The sequence below is a fragment of the Tetrao urogallus genome (genome assembly GCF_951394365.1).
Source record: "Tetrao urogallus genome assembly, chromosome: 2".
Taxonomy (NCBI): Eukaryota; Metazoa; Chordata; class Aves; order Galliformes; family Phasianidae; genus Tetrao; species Tetrao urogallus.
This window is the reverse complement of record NC_136814.1, coordinates 88,023,758-88,044,382: the sequence shown is the minus strand read 5'-3', so window position 1 is coordinate 88,044,382 and position 20,625 is coordinate 88,023,758. Positions and strand designations below refer to the sequence as shown.

Sequence of the window (20,625 nt, the reverse complement as noted above, 5' to 3'; positions counted from 1 at the left end):
TCCTCCACACCACGGGGGGCGAGTGAGTGGGAGGCTGTGTGGTACAAAGTTCCCTGATGGAGTTAAATCACAGCAGATATGTTAGAGCCCAAAACTTTCCAGGAAACTCCACTACATCACTAGGATACCAATGTTATCCTCCTAACTCCTCCATATCAGTCTTGAATTGTTTTCATCTGAGTACAGCATGCCCTAATGGAAGACTGTGTGCCCTCTATAAGGCTGGATCAGGACTGATGCAAGAGGAAAATATCTCCTTGACCTAAGTTCCCATAGATGCCCTCCCTTCAGCCTGCATTTCCCCCCGTGTACTGTATGTACATCAACAGTGACTGCAAATCCAACAGTAGATGAAATGATTCAGAACCATCACCAAACTGAGGCCTCTTTGGAAAACAATATTTTCATTCACTCAGGCTTTTTCATTCACACACCATTGCAAAGTTAGCACTGAGTGGGACTTGTTTGAACTGAAAGTCCAGGAGTGTATTATATGAGCCTAGACATACAAAGAAAAATAAAAGCTCAGACACCGCTAGACAGGAGAATACCTGACCAAGGAATTAACAACCCTGAATCATAGAATCACAGAATTGCTCACGTTGGAAAAGACCTTAAAGATCATCAAGTCCAACCACAACCTAACCATACTACCTTAACTCTAACAACCCTCCCATCATGGAGTTATCTCTAGATCTGTGTCTATGACAGGGGGACAGCAGGCCCACAGGTCCACCAGCCGAGGAAAATAGACAAGAGAGAAAAAAAGAAGTGTCAACTGTTTAGAGGCCGATGTGGCCTGGCCTGTGACTAATGAGGCAGTTCCAGGAGAGAGGAGAAGGGGGAAGGATAGGGAGATAGTAGATGGATCTAAAAACAGAGCAGCAGCAACAATGTGAGGAGGAATGTTTATTTACTAAACATGATCTCAGAATGCAAGATAACACAGTACAACACAACACAATTGGAACTGAGGCCAGCAAATTAAACAAAATGAGAGAGTGTCCAAAACTGAGGCGTTGCCCTGTAGACTGCAGAGGGACTACGTGCTTTTCTGCCAGGAGCAAAGAATGAGTCTGCAGACCTGTGAGGAGCTCCACCTTCCCCCTCCGGGAGCAAAGTCCTCTGGGGAATCCCCCTCCTCGAACCAAGAGCCTGGAAACAGCAGTCCATGGAACCAGAACATTAGCTTTTTAACTTCCACTGCTTTACGTGATGTTATGATGTGGAATACCAACAAAAAAAAAAAAAAATCACAAAACCACAACACCTCTGCTAAATCATGTCCCTGAACACCTCATCCAAAATTAAGTTTTTCATGCTGTCTGTTGCATAGACATATTAATTGCATGTTAGCTTTGCAAGGTATTCATTAATAAAAGTAGAAATTTTTTTACTCAAGAGAATCAAAAGACACTGGCATAGGTTGCCCAGAGGAACTGTGGATGCTCTGTTTCTGGAGGTGTTCAAGGCCAGGTTGGATGGGGCCATGGACATCCTGATGTAGTTGGTGGCAGGCCTGCCCACGTCAAAGCAGTTGGAACTGCATGGTATTTAGGTTCCTTCTAAGCATTCTAACCATTCTATGATTATATGAGTCTATGAATCTTGCCTGTCTTTGTTTTGGCTGATAAAGGAGTGCTACCACAGGCAGCCCCTTTTCATTCTGCACCAAACTGTAAGATGCAGGTGAGATGCAGGTGTAGTGGCAAAGTGAGGGCCATAGGCATAACTGTACTGCACTGAAAAGCATGGAAGAGGGATATTATTATATTCCAAATATCTTGGTATTATTTTTTAAAATCAAAGAATATCTGTCTTTTGGTTTAGCAATAGAATAGGATTGCTTGTAAGATGAGTTGTGGAAACTAGGAGGAAAGAAAAAATTCCTTCTCACAGGACTGAGTGAAACTCTTTTCTCTCAGTGAAGTAAGGGGGCAGTCATCAAATCTGCTGCCCTATACTCCTTGATCATGCCTATTTAAGATTCTATTTCAAGGTGCCTAGGTATACTCACACAAGAAGTAAAGCTTTGCACAGACTTCTGGTTTAAAATTTGGGGAGCAGATATTTGGAAGTTAGGCACCATGGTACTGGTGTTTTAGCTGCAACGTCACTTTTTGGACAGAATCCTAGCTAAAGGAATGAATGTATATTTAAAGAAAAGATTGAATTTATTAACTTCAAAGCTCTGAGTCATACAGCAAAGAATCCTTCCATAACTAGGGGAAAATGCTCATCTTCTGAGAATATTTTTCTTTCCTAGCAAACCTCAAAGCATAAGAAACTCAGGAAGAGTCTGTCTTAATTAACAAATAGCCATTCAATCAATTATACTTCATCTTGTTTACCCCACTTTTCTCCCATAAAAGCAAATGATTGTTGTGTTTACTTATGCATATCATTCATTTCCTTTTTAAAATTGCATTTATTTCTTACTGGAGTGCAGATATTTTGGAAATAATACAACCCTTTAGGATTAATCTAACTTTTGCCAGATTTAAGTAGAGGTCTTTGGAATAATCAGTAAGCAGGTTAAAACCCGTACAAATGCAGTATAAGTGTTTCCTATTTCTGCTTTATGTGTATGTGTACATAAAACACATATAAACATATTCATCTAGGTTTTCTACCCTATATTAATGATAATCCTTATACCTATAAAAGAATAATGAAACTCGTTATATAAAATACAGATTTGAGACTCATAAAACGAGAATCCCAGATCACAGTCCAGGCACAAATCTTATTTGGATACATTACTGTGTCTTTTATGTGTTGTCTTTTTCCCTTGTCTATGTAATTGTTTTATTATAAGCTTCTTGGCACAAGAAAGTTCTGTCTTCCATTTGCATGCATAAACACAATAGGACCTTAATTTCGACTTGAATCCCTGGGTCCTACTTCAATAAAAATATCATATATTTACCTAGTTTACAGTAAAGCAACCCAAAGTTCTTTAATATTCTTCACATTTCATCTATTGAAACCTTAGATCTTTTGTTTCTTTAAAATGAATCTCAGGAAGTAAATATTATTTTCCTGAACAACTATTAACAATATTGTAGACCATGTCCTGTAGACACTTTTGCTACGATTTTGTGTAAGCTAACACCACTCTTTCATTCTTTGCTTTCTTTGATATGCTTTCTGTCTTCTAAAGGATCTTCACATCTTTTTGACCTTTTGAAATATTGCTTTGACATGGGCTGATGGCTTCAATTTATTTCCTCAGTAATTCCCTTTTCTTTTCTTGCTCAATCTATAAGATAGTTGTTTTATTTAATGACTATTTCCTAATATTGTTTTATGATTTTAGCTTAAGTTTTGTGTATTTTACTTATTTTTTTCTGCTAGCCAAATTATATCAGCGATATATTCCTTTTGTATATGATCTCACTGCTCTGCGCTTTTTGCTTTTTTTTTGTTCCCATATGAGCCATAAGTCTCATTACAAATTCTCACCCCATCACTTGCATTCAGATGTACATAATCATGAGCAACAGAGGTCCTAACACTGATTCCTTGCAAACTCTGTCCAGACTTTCCCTTTGTGGCCTACATTTTCACTAGTTTTCCATCCAACAATTTATTTGCCTTCATGATGATTCATCCTAGCCATTAATCTGAAATGTGGTGCTTTGTCAAAGGCTGAGAGTAGACTGCATCTACTGAATTCCCCTTATCTACAGTGGCAGCAATATCTTCAAAGAACTCCAGCAGGTTAGTTAAGCATGACCTCCCCTGCCTGAATCTATGCTGGTTATCCTTAATCAAACTGATTTTCAAGCTGTTCTTTCACACTTCCTTATGGTAGTTTAATTTTTCCGACAACCCTTGTTAAATCCAATCATCTAGAGTTTCTTGGATTGTTGTATCTTTTTTGAAGACAGTAGATTTTCTTGCTTTCGTTCAGCAGCAGAAGTTGTTCCTAGGCAGGTATGTTCTTAGTTTGTCAGTAAATAGTCTTTCAGTCCTTCTGGGACCCACACTAGCTGTTTAAAAATATATTTTCAAAGCCAGATTTAGATTTGAAAGTGAAAATTACTAAAAATACTTCTTTCACACTGTTCTTTATTCTGTGAGAATGTGTGTTTTATCACACGTAGTAGAAGAGAGTAAGGTACACTTGTCAATAGAGAGTGGTAAAACTCAAAATATTTTGTTCACTTTGCAATTATGGAGGAGGGGAGAAGCTTTCCAGGCTTCTCTAATCCTTAGAAAGCTGGGATAGCTATCAAAAGCTGTTCCAGATTCACTCCTTCACTTACAAAGAGCCAAAATGCAGTGTGTCTCCAGAGGGAAATGGACTTTGTGATAAATTTACACATCTGTGACCTCCAGTCTCAATTACCATGACTCCCTGTGCCTTGAGGTGAAAACCCATGTAATGTTGCAGCTGATAAGCAATGCAATACACTGCCAGCACATCACTCCTGTATATCAGAACTCCCTGGTTTAAGTTCAAGGTCACAGGCTTAAGCTGCAGCATTTCAGTGGGTTGGGTTGAAGTATTTCAGACATATCTTCCTGTGTGGCAGCAGCTTGCAGTCAACCCTGCATTTAAAAGCAAAGGAAATATTTTTTACATGATTAGGAAAACGGACAAAACTTGAGGAATAATGGAAGGTAACTATGGAACTACCTCCACAATAGATTTACATGGCTGCAATTATCTCTCTCTCAGACACAAGTACACACATGTATTTATGCTATATTCATTACTCTGGTAACTGGACATCTTAAGACAAGGCCTAAATTTCCTAAATTCTCTGATATCACTGATGATGTCAGTAGAGATGTGGCAAATACTTCATCAGTCAAATGGTGTTGCAGCTCTGAGAGATAATTAAAAAAAAAAACAAAACCAACCATAAACATGAACTGCAAGTCAATCTCACTGATAATACATACCTTTCTTTGTGAGATTTATGTTACATTTTGTAGCTTTTTTTCAAAGATTGTAACATGATGATTCTTAATGCCCCAGTCATAAAAGCTTTAGGTTATTCCCTCAAATGGGCTGCAATTAGATATTGCAGCACCTACCTTTTACATGCTTACTGGCAAATGAACTCCAAAGCAGTATTCTGGATTGGCCTCTTCCAGTTGCATTTTTCATATTATTGAATATTCACCGAGCAAGACAGAAATCCAACTCATCAGTGATGTGGCAAGTAACGCTCTCTGACTAAGAGGGGACCAGCAGGAGGCAAGGTACTGTTTCAGCAGCTTTTTTAATACTCCTACTGAGTTACTTTAAGTGAAGTTTGAAACCCAAACTTTCAACCTCCAAAGGAAACTTTTACAGGAAACCATCACAAAACCAACAGAGGATAACCTAGGGCTTCACAGTAAATGCTTGAAAAATGGATGAGAAAGTAATTTTTTAAGGAAGCTGAATGTAGGTATTCCATAATCAAGATAAGTGCTCCAACAGTTATATTACTCTCACTACTGTGGGAAAATGAAAGGACAGTAGTTCCACAATATGAATATCTCATATAAGGCCCAAGTTGGCAGGTGCAATTAAGGAGAGTTTAATAGTTTTATCCGTATGGAAGAACAGCTATATCGGAGATTCCAACGACTGTTCAATAAATTTACTACACGAATGTATATAAGACACAAGCATTCTGGGAATGATCAGGTATGCAATTTTAGCATCAACAAAAATTTTCTAATGAAAGGAAAAGGCATGTATAAGTCTGAGTGCTTCTGGAGTTAACATAGCTGTTAAGTGGTAATTCAGTAATCTAAGTATTAGATATAAATATCTTCACAATAAAGGGAAATCTTGATGCTTAAATTCTTATGTGTGTTTATTTAGCTCTGAGTGTCCTCAACATCCATGAAATTAATTAGGAAATGAAGAGTTTGACATATTTTTTATCTAGCTCTTGAATTAATAAGTTATATTATGTTGCATAAGTATAATCAGCAGGTATTTATTGTCTGAAATTTCCAGATGTACATTTGCATACTCTACCTACTATGCTATACCTGATATTTTAAGAAATATATTGTTATAATAACCAAAGGTGATTCTAGGCAGAAAGAAGAAAAGACAGTTATTGAGAGATTAGCTACACACCAATCTAAGCAACGTTATAGCTTATCAACAAAATCTCTTTACATAATCTTCTCTGAAGAAACACCATTTTGCTTACTTACAAAATCAACTGCACAGAACATCTGATCCTTCAATAAAAGCAGTTAAAGTATTTTATAGGGACCTTTTTCATACTGTAAAGAGAGTAATTTTTAAAAGAGACAAGTTTACCTTATAAACAAATGATTACATTGTTGTTTACAATTGACCTACGTCTTCATTAAACTACTGAGACATAAAATGAGTAATTATTTTCTAATTAAACACAGCATCTATCTGTAAACTCAATCTGCTTTTTATCATAAAGTATTCTTACATTTTAATAAATGTTTGATTCTAACCAAGCAGAGGAAAAAAAAAAAAAAAGCACTTTGTTTTAGAAAAGTTTTGTTATCCCATGAAAATGGTTCTCAAACTTTCCTTCATCTCACTGGAAATTTAGATTGTAGTATATCAGATACATTATATCCTTTTCCAGTCATTTCTCTAAAACCTGTGTTCTGATCAGCTCTCCAAAGCTAAAAAAAAGTTTTTGTTTGCACTGGACAGGAGGAATTAATGTCTTCTTTTCATGAATAGACTCTATCAATAAATATTCAGAAATTTCTCTTTTGTGGAAATGAAAGAGTCTTTCAGAAAGAAAGAACAAGATCAGTAATGGGAGATTTGCTAACATTAATGAAATTCTGTTTTCTTCTGCATGTTACTGTAATACTTTTTAAAAACACATTTATTTGTGTTGCTTTGATTTGACTTGGTTTGATTCCACTCTATGGAAGTCAAAGTTGATGGGAGAGCAGATCACCAACCAGCCAGTTTGCTGTAAAAAGTCCTTATCGGGACTTAATTTGCTAAGCATTTTCTCTCCTATCACTCCAGAAATATCTCATAAGGCAAAAAGTGTTAAATGTCATTGCTATTTAGACAATCATGGTGTACTGCCTTTACAATCTATTGGAAAGCAAATAATCAAAATGTCATCGATGAGAATAAATCTAGGTAATAAGAAGGTAGGATAAAGGAAAGCAGCTGTTTGCACTGAAATGCAGGCTATTATTCTTTTAAGTGCATCAGCAACATTGACTACAAAATCATTACCGTTAAAAATTATGGGAAATGCATTTGGGAATCATACCTTTAGTACTACTTGGAGTCAGCCAAACATCAATATCCAGATGGAAGTTTTAGGTGTAGTTTGGAAAAATATATAATTTAGAGATCCACATCACCCCTTCCTATTCATTAGAACCAAAGTTCTAAGTGGGGTGAACCATTTCCAAATAGCTGGAAGCACTCAAGGAAATGAGGAGGTAGAAGCTTCAAAACAAGCAAAATGCAGTGCTTTTCTGCACAGCAGGAATTAAATTGTAAAGCAGATTGTCTGAAAATAGTGTGGTATTCTGCATTATGAATAGGTTCAAGAAGAGTTTTGTGAAGTTTAAATTTGTTGATGGACGTTGAACATAGATGCAACCTTTGGCTAAGACTTCCCCAGATTGAACCAGAGGCTGCTAAAATAGAAGGTAGTCTGTATATCTTCTGTCCTGCACATTTTCTACGCATTTGCTAATAACCACTGTCAGAGAAAGAATATTCTGATCTGATTTGATGTGTGGCTTTTTGCATTTTTAAATACTGAAACCTAAAGACTGGAAGATTACCAATTTAAAAAAAAAAAAAAAAAAAAAAAAAAAAAAAAAAAGCAAACAAAAAACCCTTTACTTCTTTTAAAGACTGAAACTTAAGCAAATTCATGGGACTTGCACACAATCTGAGCACAGTTCATGTCCGTGACTTACTTCTTCAGGACTTAGGAATGCCCTGTGGCTTTGTTCAGGCTCTGCACATGTTGCCCAGAGTGTACAAGTCAACACAGATCAGACCCTGGGTGCTTTTCTTTCTGTGAATGTCAGATAGCCACTACGGAGCACAACAAATCCTGCATCTTACATTCCTTCAGCAGAGGAGGAGATTATAGAGTGACAAGAAAGATAAGGTCTGCAAAAGGAAAATGTTAAGGAAACAGTAAGAGGAAACAAAAGACAAATAGTATTTAATGTTGCGAATCTGATGGTGCCAGTTCTGCCAGCACTATGAGATGAAAGCATTATTATCAGCATGTCAGTGTAGAGCCTATGTACCAGCTCAGCAACATGCCCAGTGTGAAGCTGAAGCGGGCTGAATTTCAGAAGACATCTTATTGCTTGGATCTGGTCATGCTGGAAATAACATTCCCCCAAGTTCAGTTTTCTTTCACAACGCTGTCCATTCCTTTTCCAACATATTCATACAACACTTAATGAAATGAGACCTTATATGCTGGGATTTATCAGAAAAGAAAGGAATAAATCACAGTATGTGAGTATGTCCGGGCATAACATACACTTATTTAAAGAATAACTATAATAGTAGACCAAATATCTTAGAAAACAGATGAATGGAGAGCATCATATGACAAGAGCAAGGATTTATTAAAAAAAAATAATAATCCTGACTGAAATCTCCATTACAAGCTGTCATGCTTTTTCACATGTAACTTCTTTTTTGAGATAGCTAATCTTACTTAGTGGTACTACTGAAGAGCATGTCTTTGAAATACAATTATTTCCATCAACTGCCCATGCTGTCCCCTGTGCTGAATGCCCATCCTTCACCTGACACAGTCACTGTCATCACTATAGCCTACTTTTTCACAGTAGGCAGTACAATATTTTTCCAGTGTCAAAGAGTAGTTTCTTTTTTAATTGATTTTTTCCCCTTGGGGGAACGCGATCCTTATGGACATCACTCTTTTAGGGAAGTACCTAGACAACAGCAGTGTCACTGAGTACATTTGAGAAGCAGACTGCTGTTGAGACTGTTGCACAAAATGTTTCTGCTTTACAAAGCTGTATATACCAACGCTGTGTGACAAAGTACATTCAAAACATTTGCACAAAGCAATCCATCCTGCAAATACGATCTGCAGAAAGATGCACAAAAATACCAAATGGAGCTTGGTGTCTATTCTAATGTGCTGAAACAGGGGAAGACTTTTTCCACCAGAACTGTGAAGTTCTGCATCATCCCTTACAAACCGCTGCTTCTTAGCAAGACAAACGGAATCCTGAAGAACTGTAATTAGTTACCATCAATTTGGGATGAGTGTATAAAATGATGAATATTTGCATAGGTAATAAAGTGGAGGTGGAACTGATTGGTTTTAATCTGGGACCAAGACAACAGCCTCCATTAACCAATACAGCCAATAGTGTATGAGTTGGCTTCACTCCAAATTTTTATTTGCTGCTGCTTTTAACATTTACTCTGCAATCACAAACATTTTGTTCCTGGGTACATCAGATCCAGGGTTTTTGTAGACACAGAATTGTTTAACAAAAAACAAACCACAACTTCACTTGAGAAATTCTCATTACTAAAAAAAATAGTACAATTCTAGGGAATTATTATTGGGAAACTTCAAGTAATTCAGATACTACCTGGAAGACAACAGAAGTTAATGCTGTACACTGTTGTAAATCCACTCTTTTTATGGCACCATATTACCTTCAGATTATGGTGATTCTGAGTGTAAAATTAAGTACAAAATGCTAAGATCTGCAATCTTTTATTAAAGCAGTGGGAACTGCAGGTACTCAGCATTTCTGAAAATAAAGTAAAAATAAAGATATCTGCAAATATAGACTTAATAATAAACACTACCTTCAGACCCCTTTCCAGTCTCTTTGAACGTAAACTGAAATTTAGGGTAGAGGTAAAATGAGCTCAGACAGGTGCTTTAATTGTTCGGTACGTACATGTTCTTTTATTCAACAAATGGATATCTTCTTCTATCAGATATTTCAGAAAAAAAAGAGTGTTGTTTTTCATGTGGAATGGGTATGATGAGATGTATCATAACTGTATGCCATCCAGGAGTCTGTATCTTTATTAAAAATTCATATAGGTAAGTAACACTTTACCTTAACACTGTGAATACACTGCGTTATCAGTAAAGTGCAGTGAAAAAGACAGTTACGAAGTAAAACAGAAATTAAGATTTCTCTGCAACACAAAGTCTTGAGGTCCCACCCTGTAGTCCTTAACTCCCACTCTGAAGGAATAGGATATAAACATTTTCAAAAAATAGCCATGCTCATAGAGGTTGAATTATTGTGGTCTGAAGTAGTCCGATGAGACAAGGGGGAATGGTTTTAAACTAAGACAGGTGAGGGATAGTTTAGATATTAGGAGGAAGTTTTTTACCCAGAGGGTGGTGACACGCTGGAACAGGTTGCCCAAGGAGGTTGTGGATGCCCCATCCCTGGAGGCATTCAAGGCCAGGCTGGATGCGGCTCTGAGCAGTCTGGTCTGGTGGTTGGTGATTCTGTACATAGCAGGGGGGTTGAAACTAAATAATCGTTGTGGTCCTTTTCAACCCTGGGCATTTTATGATTCTATGATTCTGTATGATTCTCTAAGTAGCTTGACAGTGAACTAGTTACTACTTCAAAAAAGATGTATGAAGCCATCTGAAAGGAGGTCGTAACTTAGTCCCCCTCTCTGGCACACAGAAATGAAAGATCTGAATATACAATTTCTAGCACAAGAAACTTGGATTTATGGGCAAAATGAGAACCAACCCTAAAACAAGCAGTTAGGAAACTCAGTTTAATAAAAACTAATGATTTTGTTATACATTAAAAAAAAAAAAGAGGAAAACTGAACTTACTTTGACACATCTTCTCAATTTTCCTTCTAATGTGATATGACTCATCTCAAATCCATTGGAAAAGAAGTAAACAAACTACACCAACTCAGTTGCCATCATCTGCCAGGAACATCTTAAAAAGAAAACTACTACTGAGGTACTTTTCTTGTCTTCACTAGAGATAAACTTATTTACCCAGTAGAAGCAGCAGCATTTCACTTTATCTCCATTTCTTTTACCGTTTTCCTCATTGCTAACAGCAACCAATGAAATACCTCCATAGGTCAATAAATTACTTCCATAAGAAGTAGATTAATGTAACTTGGACTAGTTTTGTATATTTTCAAAACGATTAATTTAATGTGAGATAAACATAAAAATAATAATAATAAAAAGGGGAAGTTCAATTTGTTTATTAGCAACATATTTTATATGGGAAGTATCTTAAATAGTAATTTAAGCAATTTAAGACAACAGTCTTTTGATTACGTTCCTCATTCACTGAACTAATGTTATAATTGGAACTGTAAAAGAAATAAAATGGTTAGTCCTTTTTTATTCTATAATTCCTCTGTAATCTGATTTCCTCAAAATAGCTGCAAGACAATATATTGTCACCAAAATCAGAATGACAATTATAAGCTGACCTATCCACTCTTCATTATCTGTTATTGTTTCTATGATGGCAATTTCATATTATCACATCACTAATAAATGAAATCTAAATCACTTGATAACACTGATAACATCTAAAGTCAGCTTCTCTGCTGATGTAAATCAACTGAGATCTGTGGAGGGGATTTCAAAATGTTATATTTCTTAGACTAGTTCCTGTTTGTAGATCTTAAAATTGACTGGATCAGGCAGACCCTTTGCTGGGCTAGATGATACTAAAACTGAAAAAGAGAGCAACCTGATTTTCCAAAATATTCCCTGAATTACTGCTTTAAAGAAAGGACTTCGAAGCTTCTCAAGAGATGACAGGAAAAATCTAAATTGTCATGGCAACATGAGTTGAAGAAATTCTTTGCTGTTTGCAGAGATCATCTCCATGCTATCAGCCTGTTTACTAGACGTTGCTAAAGAAAGCAATTAAAGGTTGATCTCTTCTCAGAAACAAATAAATTATACTACTGGTGAAAACAAGTGGCCTGAGATACACTTCAGCGAGGTCAGAGATTTTGAGGTACCAATACAAAAGATGTTTCTGTGATTATTTGCATTCCATATTAATGACTAGGAACTCAAATTCTCTTTATCATTATTAGATTTGTTCTAGCATTCCTGTCTTAATGCAAGGTCTCTCTGTGATATGTGACTCTAGTAAAGGTCAGACTCCAAGACCAGAAAGGTTAATAAGATTTATTTTTTTGTGCATGTGTGTGAGTTCCCCCACCTTTCTATCAGGTCAGAAGCTGGTCAGAATCCAATACATGAGCAACACAAACTGTCCAAATGAGGACTAGTGTTTATAGGACTTAACTAGTTCTGCACAGCAGAATGGTTTATAAACACTACTTTAACTACATTGTGTACATGGGGGGTGAGGAAGGGGAAGGAAAATTTCAGTGTTTGTATGTATTTCAATTAAACATAATAAAGCCTTCCCTATAAAAGCTTTATACAGAAAAAAGTTAGATACGGCCAGATACACCCCACAATAAAAATGCTACTATGGCTGCTACCGCTGACTTTTTAAAATCTATTAGCATTACATTTTGTAGTGTGAGAGACATTGCAAACAATGGGTCAAGGTGTGTGCTGGGGATATTTATGTGCTGAGATAAAGAAAATCAATTTCATTTCTCAAGAGAGATGTCTACAAATGCAGAGGGTCAATGACTTCGATATTAGCAGTTGCTTGATTGTACAGAGGTTCTTAAAGTGAATGACAAAATAGCTTTTTCCCCCCAGATGCTTGGCATGACTCAATCCACGTATTATAAGAAATATCAGCAGGATGCCAATAGAGAATCTGGCTGCTGGGGCAAAGCTAAAACAGTATACTTAGTCACTTGGAAGCAGTCAGATTCTGCATTGATATCCCACAGACATGAGTGAGAACAGAGAGATTTGTCATGACTACTGATTTCTCAACCACAAGCATAGAAAATTAGCCTAAAATTAAGTTAAACTCTATGCTTTTGTTTTAATTTCATTAAAATGACCCCTTTGATACTTTCACTGTTGTACAAGAATATTTACAGGCCGGACAAATAGCAACAATGGGTCAAAATGTTCCTTTTTCCTGTTTACTTTCTTAAGTACTGCTTTGAGAAGCATCTCTCTATCCTGATTTATTATTGTCACTGTCACCTGCACTCCTGAAGTTAAGCGCAAGGCAGATTCCCCAATCTCACACGGATTCCTGCAACATCTGGCAGCTCGCTCCCTGGCAACATAAGTGCTGGTTGTGCACCTTTAGCTGCATTGCACAAAGCAGGTCGCTGGAGCTTGGTTCCCATGGATCCATGTTGTGTACATCATGAGGTCAGGATGAGCCCTGGGGCGCTCTAAAATGCAAGCTCTAACCCAAACACAGCACTCAGAGCCTAAGCTCTCTATCATGTGTGTTGGATACTCTCTGCTCAAAGAGAGTTGAGCTCCCCTGTCCATTTCAGAAGCAGACATTGCAGGAACAGTGAAGATGCTTTAAATCCAACCCACAGCTGGGCTGGTGTACAAAAAATATCCTGTTTGTGACCTCTAGTGTGTTGAGGCCCACCCTTGGACCTGAGCGTCACACCTCCCCCAATGCTGGCTGCACTTTGGTTCCCAGTGCCCTGCAGAATGTTGATGTTTCAGCAGCTGCATAAGAAGCCTGAATATTTGCATTCTCTCTGTGAAGATGACAGTGAAGTAACACAGGTCAAAGAAAGAAAATTATAATTTATGAAGTGTTATACCTTGGTTGCATTAGATCTGAAAACCATAGGATGAGAAAAAGAAAAGGCGTGCTGCAAACAACAGAACTGTAGGTGCATTTTGATTAAAAAAAAAAAAAATCCAACTCAGGTGTTGAAATATATTTATGTGTTAAAAACAAGGAAGACAGAAAATAAATATGAATTATTTTATGCTTTGTAAGATTTGCATGAAAAAGCTATCACTTTGAAACTGAGTAAGAAGTGAAGGTGCTGTGAAAGGTATGCTTAAAATGCTGACAAAATGTGATGCAACACTTTGCAAAACAAACACTGCACACATTGTTTTATTCATTATTATTTATTCAGCTCTCTGTCAGCAGCAGAGCTGCGAACATTTCTTTCAAAAAGCCACTGTACAATGGAGACATGAATACAGAACATGATTCTGTACTTCAGTATCCATGGGATACTGTAGGAAAGACATAAAACATCCAAAGACTGAAACGATACAGGCATCTCTGTACATTGTTCTCCACAATTTCTTAAAGGAAAAAAAAAAAAAGTAAACACAGGAAAACAAAAAGAGAAAGCAAGGCAAGGAACAGATTAAGCCATACTTGGAGATACTGGAGATCATGTTTAAAAACAATATATTCTCATAAAAAAATAAAGCTTTAAATACCAGCAATATTGACTGCTTGGATTCATCCAATTTTCCTTCGTTGGTCTTTCCTGTGTGTAAACTGTGAGAAGTGCTCGGCCACCAGAGCTCACATCAAATGGGATCTGGATCTACTGCTTATCTGCAGTATCTGCTGTGTTTGCCTTATTTGGAGCACCAACAATTTCAGCAGTGCCTGATCCAAATATTGCCGAAATCAATAGGAATTTCTGTTTCAACTGCAGCAAGATAGAGCCCTCGTTACTGTCCAAAGGTAAGTTTTCCTTGTCAGAGATTACTTCAAAATGACATTGAAAGAGGTGGAATCACCATTTCAGTACCATATACACTCATGTATTAATAAAATGAAGAATCTAACAATTATGAAGTTGAAACAAAAGGTGATTTATTTTTGTATTGGAAATTAGAACTTCACTATAATTGCAAGGAATTGTGATTTTTTTTGCTTAACTTTTGGTAAAGTCCAATCATTGATGATATTTCTTCATTAAGAGGAATTCTGATTAATTATCAATAGTATAACAGTGATTATATCCGTTAACCGAATGTGCCCTCCAGGTAAAAATTGCAAGAAACAGTTGTCGTTTTCTCTCTCTCTCTCTCTCTCTCTTTTTTAATGACTAAGAAATGCAGAACAAAATGTTTCTCTCTAAGCAAGTCAGACTTGTTATTGGCAATAAGATGCAGTATTACTCTTGTAAGAGTTTTCATTGCATGCATGTCTCCATTTAGTGTTCAATTACTAAATGCAGGCAACTGATGAATGTTGCCTTTGTGTGTCAATATAACATCAGCAATAATCCAAGTAATTTGTTTAAGCAGTTATTCCGTAGAGAAATACTGATAACAAATATAGTGTAGATTTTCTTGAATGTGATAGAAGTGTCATAGATCTGAATGAAATCTTTCATCCAGCCAGAACAAAGATGTGTGAGGACAAAGTAGCATCTCGCAGCTTTCCTCAGGCATCGATGACATTTTTCCCTATTTCAAAAGTTACTGGTTAATAAAAATGGCTTAAAGGAAACTGCATCTGACATAGAAAGTAAAGTATCTAAGCAGAAGAAAGTGATTCACACACATTAGGAGAATTTCCATATGATTCTCATTCTTTGCTCACTGAGAAATTGGAAGAGCATCCAATTTAGCTAATTTGAATCTCCTTAATTTTGCAGCCACATGGACAGCTAGAGGCCAGCTTCTGAATCAAGGACCCTGACTGAAAGCCAGCTGCATGCTCGAGTTTTATCAGAACTCACGTCCAATACTTCTGCTACTGCTTCAGAACCTCAGCTCAAGCAGCAGTTCCTCTTTCAGTGCTGCAACCCCTGCCGGTGGCAGAAAGCCCAGCCCATGCTGTGGGAGCTCCATGCACACTCACAGCTGTTCACCAGCAGAATAATGTCAACATTTTCAGAGACACAGCAGGTCAGTAGGGATCAAAGCAAAATGAATTAGGCCGTATGCCTAAAGTCACTGGAGGTTTTCTTTATAAGAGTGCACCACTCAGCAGTTACTTCTCACAGGAAAGGCTGTGAGAGCAATGTCAGCATGGAGTTGTGCAAGTGACATGGCTTCCAAAAGTTACAATCGGTGGTCCCTGAGGTGTCTCCAACCTTCTGGGGAGCACGATTCTCCCTGCATGCACTGATTTCTGTTTCAAACATTGACTCAGTTTCAGATTGTTCCTAAGTCATCGAGGCTGAAGCTTTAATGTGTGTAAGTATTACCGAGGCCAAAGTCCCATACATAACTTGTAAAAACATGTGTGTATCAATGCATAAACAATGATAGTACCGTACAATGAGTAACAGAGGTGAATAGTTGGATTGTCTGTCTGTATAGAAAATTTAAAAGAAAAGAAAAAAAAAAAAAAAAAGACTACAGGGAAAGAAATGTATTCTTCCCTAAAACTCAAAATGTCCACACCTGATCAAAATCACACATGTTTCTGTAAAAGGCCATGAGAGTGACAGTCACTAGAATAAATGGGAAAAAACCCACATCATGCTTCCTCTGTCTACAGACCACTGAAGATGCTGAAGTGCCTTCACAGACCTCACTGCATCCACACGTGCTGCTGCCTGCATGGCCTCACACCACCAGCAACTTCTCACACCATGCTCTGCTCCACCTGCTGGGAATCCCATGTTGGTGGGCAGTGGGACAGCAGGTCTCACAGATGGTTTTTGAGGATGGACTGCTTGGGGAATCCTAGTTGAACTGCTATGTTCTGCACTGTATTGTATTCAATTTTTCCATACTTTATATTCTTATTCAGAGTTAAGGATGTTGTAAGTATATCTCCATGCAATACTACAGATGTGGCCAGAGCTGGCTGCTTCTTTCTGCCTTTCCATTGCCATTTCCCCACTGCTCTGGAGCTGGGGTGGAGAAGGAACCCACAGAGCACAGAGTCATGCAGTGGGTATCCAACTTTTGTTTATTTGTTTTTTCCCAGCTCATTTTCACTCAAATTGTTTCGGCCTCCTCTGAAAAGGAATGGAGCCTCTCTAGAGAGAGCGGCTTCACAGAGTGAGAAGCACTGCTTTGGAGAGAGAGAGAAAATACATGACTTTAAAAGAGAGAAACATTCTCAGTTCAACAAGAGGAGGCCTTAAACATAGTGGTAACTTTGCGTGATGCAATTATTTTGACAAAGTGAGAGCAGCAAACAGAAGGTACATAAAATGTTTTGGGTTTTATTTCTTAAAAAAAAAAAAAAAAAAAAAAAAAAAAAAGAACCACAACAGAATGCTAAGCTATAGATGTGGGAGTCCTTCCACTGTGCAGATTTGATTTCAGACAGAAATGTGTTTCCTTTGCTATTTCCATTAATCTGAATGATACCTCTGAAGTTGAACCAGGAAATAAAGCCTTACGCACATTTTGTCAGAGGCAATTAGGTGGCAATGGAGCTGCTCTCACTGGATATCGGAGCAAGCCCAGGAAATTATCTCAAAACCATACGTTGGAACTATGGAACGTATGAAGCAATATGTATTCCTCTACTGAAAACAGCAGATCTCAGATCACAGCAGAAAGATATTTTAATCATTAATCTTGAATTTCAGTCTGAGCTCAGTCTAAATCTATCATTTCCTCCCCAGCAGTTTGGTGGTTTTTTGTTGTTGTTTTTTTTTTTACCAAAAATGGCATTGCCATATCTGGTGTCTCAAGTACACCATGAGTTTTTATGTTTGCTTTTGCAAGGATACAGCCCATTACAATTAGCAAATGGCTCTACACACATGGCCATCTGAGTGCAGAGCCGAGCGTTTGCTGCTGCTGTGCAAAGCATCACTGCTCCATGGGGCAGCTCCAGGCATGGGGCTCCTGCACAGCACCCCATCTTGATTCCCAGCGATTTCTGAAGCATAACAGACAGGGAAGGTTCTCCCAAAGGCTTTTCAAAATATTCAGGTGACAAAACACCACCACGGAAATACTCATAGAGCTGCACCTCGGATCTACCACAAGGAACAATGACGTATGTTCATTTTCATCCTTTCTTATTCCTTTAAAAAGTTACAGACAACTGCACAGCAGCAGAGGGTTTGCATTTGGTTTCGTGGTGAGGAACACTGTGGAAATCAGCCCACCTCCCCTATACTGACGGATAAGAGAAAACGTGTGGCAACACCTCCAGAAATAGTAGTTTCTTTTTTTTTAATCACAAAATCCCCAAACAAACCAAAGCCCATGTGATTTCCTATTGCAGCCCCTACGGAATTATTCAATTACTGAGGGGACAGTAAACAGGGAGTCCTGGGGATCAATTCTTTAAAGCAGTGTGTGCTCTGGGAAGCGAAGGCTCTCCGTGTTCCCAGGGAAGGAGTTCTTTCACTCTCTAAACTATAAATGTAATTTCAGCCTCAGGATTACATTTGACTAAATATAGATACCTGCGCTCAATTGCCTGGGAAGGTAAATGGGGAAGAATTATGTCAAATGTCCCCGCTGGTTCCCCTTCTACCTGTTGTTTGACTTCAATATTAAGTCAGTTTGTAGCCCTTAAGTAGGTGTATTGCTGCTCCACATTAAGCGCTGTATAATTACATTCTGCAGAGCAGCATCGGAGGCAGTGCCCAAATGTTCCTGGCAAAGCCTTTGTATGTAAGCAAAACACGTCGGATCTCCGCTGAATAACCATGATCCAGCCTCCAGCTTTTCATATGTGCTGTCAGCCATGAAAAGAAAACACTTAAATGTCAAACGACAGAACCAGCCACAGTGTATTTAACAAATGAACCGCGGGTGTCGGCCCGCTGCGGCGCGTCCCGGGGCGGCCGGGCCGGGGGGGGACCGGGAGCCGAAGTTCGGGCACGGCGCTGACGCCGAATGTGGCCCCCCCGGGCCATGCGGGGGCACCTCGCGAGGGAAGAGCCGGCGGAGAGCGGAGGCAGCGGCGGGGCTCGGGCGGAGGCGCAGCTCCGGACCGGGCTCGGCTGCGGCGCTGCCCGGGGATCGCGGCCCCGGGGGAGAAGGCTGCAGCCTCGCCCCTCGCCAGGAGTCCTACCCACCCCCCACTCCAGCACGGTGCGAATAAAGCGTAACAGTGATAAAAGCAGGGAGGAAAAATAAAATGGTGGGGACGACGCGAAGCGCCGCGGAAGGGGTAAGGGAGTCGCACGCAGCGCAGAGCGCGGGGGAACGCACCGTGCTCCCGGAGGCGGAGGGGAGGGCTGCGGGGACGGTGCCGCTGCGGGATGCGCCGCCCGCGCCCTCACACGCGCACCCGCACCCGCGGGAGGCGAAGTGAATACCGAGCGGGGAAGTTGTTGTCTCCAGCGCTGAGGAAGCGATGGGGCTGAGGCCAGCCCCGAAGTTGTGTAACCCAGTTCTCTGCCGTCACCCTCACCCTCGTTTCCCCTCCCTCCCCGCACTGATTTTAAGGAGGACCCCAGACGGGGGTGGGAGACCCCGCGCGGCCCGGAGCCCTCTCCCCTCGGCACGCGGGGAGACCCCGGCCCCGCACACTCCCACAGTCCCAGAAGTCGGGGGTAGTGGGGGCGGCCGGGGGCGGCTCTGCGCGACACCCACTCCGCGCTCCCAGTGAGCTGGGTAAAAGCGGAGCAGCGGAGAGAGAAAGCCAACTTGCCGGCGCGGGGACTGTTTCTCCTCGCACGGTGGCGAGTGGCGTTCGGGCATGTGTGGTGAGCGAAGTGTTGGCAAACTCCGGAGCTGCCCAGGAGCTGATGCGCGCAGCTCCACTCGCGGCGCAGAGGCGGCTGCTTCCCGGCTCTCGGGGCTGAGGGTCCCCGCGGGGAGCGGCCGGCGGGCAGAGAGCGCTCGGGGAGCCAGGGCACGGCGGGAAGGAGGGAAGGGGACCAGGGGGAAGATGCCGGGGCTCTGGGAGCCGGCGGCTGGGAGCGCGGAACGGAGCGCGGTGAGGGAGAGCTCATGCGAGCGGCTGAGCCGAGCCGAGATGAGCTGAGGGGTAAAGCCGTGAGCACAGCCTGCGCGAATCCAGCCCCTAATGCAAGAAACCCAAATCTTACCCTGAGCCGCAGCGAGGAGCCCCGCGCAGAAAACCAGCAGAACCTCGAATTTCCTCCACGCAGTCATGTCTGCGGTTATTCCACACGCACCCGCGCTCGCACCGAACCCCCGGCGGCTCTCCTGGGCTGCGACCGCGTCCTCAGAGCGGCGGCGGGGCTGCGGACGGCGCCGGCTCAGCACCGCGGGGCGAGGATAGGCGGGGAGCGGCGGCACGGCTCCCGGCGCCTCCTGCAGGACTGCGCGGGCGGCTGCCTGCGCGCTGCCCGCAGCATCAGCCCCGCTCGGCGCCCGCGGAGCCCCGGCGCCGGCCCGCCGCCCGCCCAGGGGAGGGGAGGGGAGGCGCGCCCGGAGCGGCGGGCAGCGCGGCGGCCACGGCCGCCGGAGGGGAGAGCCGGGCGGCGGCGATGGGAGAGGGCTGCGGGGAGCGCGAGGGAGAGGAGGAGGAGGAGGAGGAGAGAGGGAGGGATCGAACAGAGCGCGGCGCAGGCAGCGCGGCGGAGGGGCTGCCAGCCGCGCGAGGAGTAGCCGCCGCCGCCGCCGGACTCAACCATCAATTCCCACGGAGAGGGGAAGGGGCCGGCGATGCGCAGCCGAACCCGCAGCCGCCCCGCGAGACCTTCGGGGCTGCTGCTACCCCCCGAGGGCCTCTGGGGACCAAAGCTCCTTCGACCCCACCGCTGCCCACAGTCCCCCGGGGGTTGCACCGCATCCGCATCTCCCCGAGCAGCCCCGTGCGTGTGTGCGGATGTTAGGCGAATTGGGGTGGGGATCC

The 20,625-nt window shown here is 41.2% G+C and overlaps 1 protein-coding gene across 1 annotated transcript in view; it reads right to left on the bottom strand.

The window, feature by feature from the left end:
* The window catches only part of CSMD1 (CUB and Sushi multiple domains 1), a gene marked incomplete at both ends in the record, with an annotated part of 996,476 nt that extends 976,557 nt beyond the window's left edge, over window positions 1–19,919 (bottom strand). Inside the window, one exon of the mRNA XM_079550635.1 lies at window positions 19,853–19,919. Within this exon, the coding sequence (XP_079406761.1) occupies window positions 19,853–19,919 (67 nt within the window). The remainder of the gene's footprint in view (window positions 1–19,852) is intronic.
* Window positions 19,920–20,625: the final 706 nt, after the last annotated feature.